The following is a 2500-nucleotide window of genomic DNA, read 5'->3' as shown; positions in this document are numbered from 1 at the left end:
AGGGGTACTCCGGGATATACACCAGGGCAACAAATGTCGAGCATACGACGATGCCGCCCGTTTTCATTTCAGTCCCCGGCAGAGGAAAGGGCTGTAGGTGATGGCGCGTTCTGCTTCTTAGGGCGCAGAAATCGTTCCTATGGAGTCGTGCGTGGCAGCTGGTATAGATGGCGGGCGGGCCGCTTTAATCGGGACCTATTCTATTATCTTAATAGGCGGCAAGCAAGAATAGGAAAGGGGGCGGCTGATGAGTGCCTTTTTAGTCAGAAATAGAAAAAGGGTTGAATGTGGAGCTAACATGGCTGGCTACAAGTATAGCCAAAGAAAGATGATAGAGACGGGACGGACTGTCAGAGGCCGCAGCGGAACGACCAGAGGAAAGCCCGCCCCCGCTAGCTAACAGAGATATCTCTTCTCGGTGCGCATATTCTCTCTTTCTTGATAATCTATTCCCGACCAGGCCAGGCCGAATCGGGCCACCACTTGGGTTGGGGAAACACAGCACATGAGTAGTTCGTTCAAGGACCACACCCTCTCGAGAGCAGGATGCTGGCCGAGATGGAGCTGGGAGCCAACCTAGACTTTAGACTTTCCTTGGGCTTGCCTTGCCCCACCATCTAAAGAAAGGGCGGGCGCCGAAAAGGAACCAGTGACGCCTTTTCGACGAAAGCTTAGCTTGGTAGGCGCTGCTTACTCACCCTATTCCCTCAGACAATGCCCTGAACACGAAAGTTTGCAGTTCCGCCCCCTTTTCCCATGCGGAGTCACAGGCAGCGCCTCGGAAAAAAGCACGGACGAGCCACATGCAGATGCAGGGAAACTTGCACGTGTTGGTTCTGGCCGGGGACCCCGGTATACTGTACTAATATGTGTAGGTCCCTGTAATTCGAGTGAGATTGTCATGGCGCAAAAGCAGATATGGTCCGGTATTCCCTTATTCCCCGTATTTGTTATGTTCTTTATTTCTCGTCTAGCAGAAACTAATCGAGCTCCGTCTGATCTCCCAGAAGCGGAAGCTGAATCAGTTGCGGGCTATAATGTTGAATATGCGCGGGATGCGATCCTGAATAATTCACTGTTGGCGGAAGCCAATGTCCCGGGGTCCCGGGGACTCATTCTGACTGAAACAAGGGGTGGGTCTTTACCAACTTCCAAATCCAGGAAGAAAAAAGAGGGGCAGGGCACTCTTCATTCGAAACTCATGAATGTCGGGGGTTTCTGCCTTGTTCTCAAAAAGGGGAGTTGGGTAAAGCAAACTCCCTCCTTGGACGAGCACGGGCTTAGTCAAGTAGAATCGGGTTGCGCTGCTTGATGCTCCAATCGAAAACAAATCAGTGGGGCCAGATTTCCCTCATTGACCCAAGAACCAGTGACATGTGATTAGATAAAAAAAAGAGTATACACCACTCAACACATCACATGTCAACATCTTGATGACCATGAACGTTGAAGAGGTCGTTAAGTGGTCAAGGCCTTTAAAAGGTTCAAATGGTTGAAACCAATCTCAATATTGTCATTTATATTGTGCAAAAGGTCATTCAAAAGAAAGATATTTTATTTAAAGAAAAAAATTGAACGCATGATACAACAAGGTTACCTGAGCTGCTACTTACAAGAATGACGTGGGGACAATCAGAAGAAAATTTTTAGGATTATCAAATGAAAAGTATAACTACATATTTTCTTATTTGAGCAAAAGAATTTTTTTCTTTCATCGTAACATATAGTTTTCTAATTTTATTTCTAGAAAAAAATTCACAGTTGCTTTAATGAACTATTTTTTAGTGCATTCTCTTTATTTTCATTTAAGTCTTCTTTATTCTCTGTTGAAAGATGTTATGTGTAGAATCTTAAGGGAAAACGTCACCCTGGTTACCTTCGTCACCAAAGCGTCACGACTGTTTCCAAAGGCACTAGTCATCTCCGGGGCCCAAGAAGTCTACGCACGTAGGAATGACCACTACATAAGCCACGTCTGGCTGAGGCGAGCAGCAAGCGGGGGAGAGTCAAGTCAAGCACTAGTGAGTTGGGGTGGGACGCAAGTACTGAAACTAGGGTTGCTTCTTAGCGCTAATCTTGCGTTTTTCAGCAGGCGCTAGTTGTAGCGCGCTAGCGCGCCTTCCCTCCTTCTCTCACTTCGGAAAAATTGGGCAGTCTTTTCTTATGTCTCCACCCATATCTCTGAAAGATGAGGCTAAAAGAAAAGTCTTGATGGGAAGCTAGTAGTGGATACATTCCTCGCTAGAAAGTCCATTTTAGGGCAAATGACAGGCAAGGAATCCACCCTACCCCTAGAATACGAGCCTTGGAGACAAGTCTCGATGGAAATCTGGTAGTGGATATATTTCTCATTAGAAAGACCCATTTAAAGTAAGTAACAAACAAGGTTTTGATGCACAAAAAAATATGCATTTTTAGACCTATAGTTTATACCCATTTTTGGTGATATTGCACTTTAAAATAATATATTTTTCATGTTTTCTTGTAGGTTGTTGATTTT

General features: G+C 45.5%; 1 protein-coding gene across 1 annotated transcript in view; it reads left to right on the top strand.

Annotated features, from left to right (window-relative positions):
* The window catches only part of LOC110019532 (NADH-ubiquinone oxidoreductase chain 1-like), a 2224-nt gene extending 887 nt beyond the window's left edge, over positions 1-1337 (top strand). The window contains exon 3 of the mRNA XM_020717227.1: positions 740-1337. Coding sequence (XP_020572886.1) covers positions 740-1312 — 573 coding nt within the window. The 3' untranslated portion in view covers positions 1313-1337. The remainder of the gene's footprint in view (positions 1-739) is intronic.
* Positions 1338-2500: the final 1163 nt, after the last annotated feature.

The sequence above is a fragment of the Phalaenopsis equestris genome, unplaced genomic scaffold (genome assembly GCF_001263595.1).
Source record: "Phalaenopsis equestris unplaced genomic scaffold, ASM126359v1 Scaffold000061, whole genome shotgun sequence".
Lineage (NCBI taxonomy): Eukaryota > Viridiplantae > Streptophyta > Magnoliopsida > Asparagales > Orchidaceae > Phalaenopsis > Phalaenopsis equestris.
The sequence above is the reverse complement of the archived record's forward strand: the minus strand, read 5'-3'. Positions and strand labels throughout refer to the sequence as shown.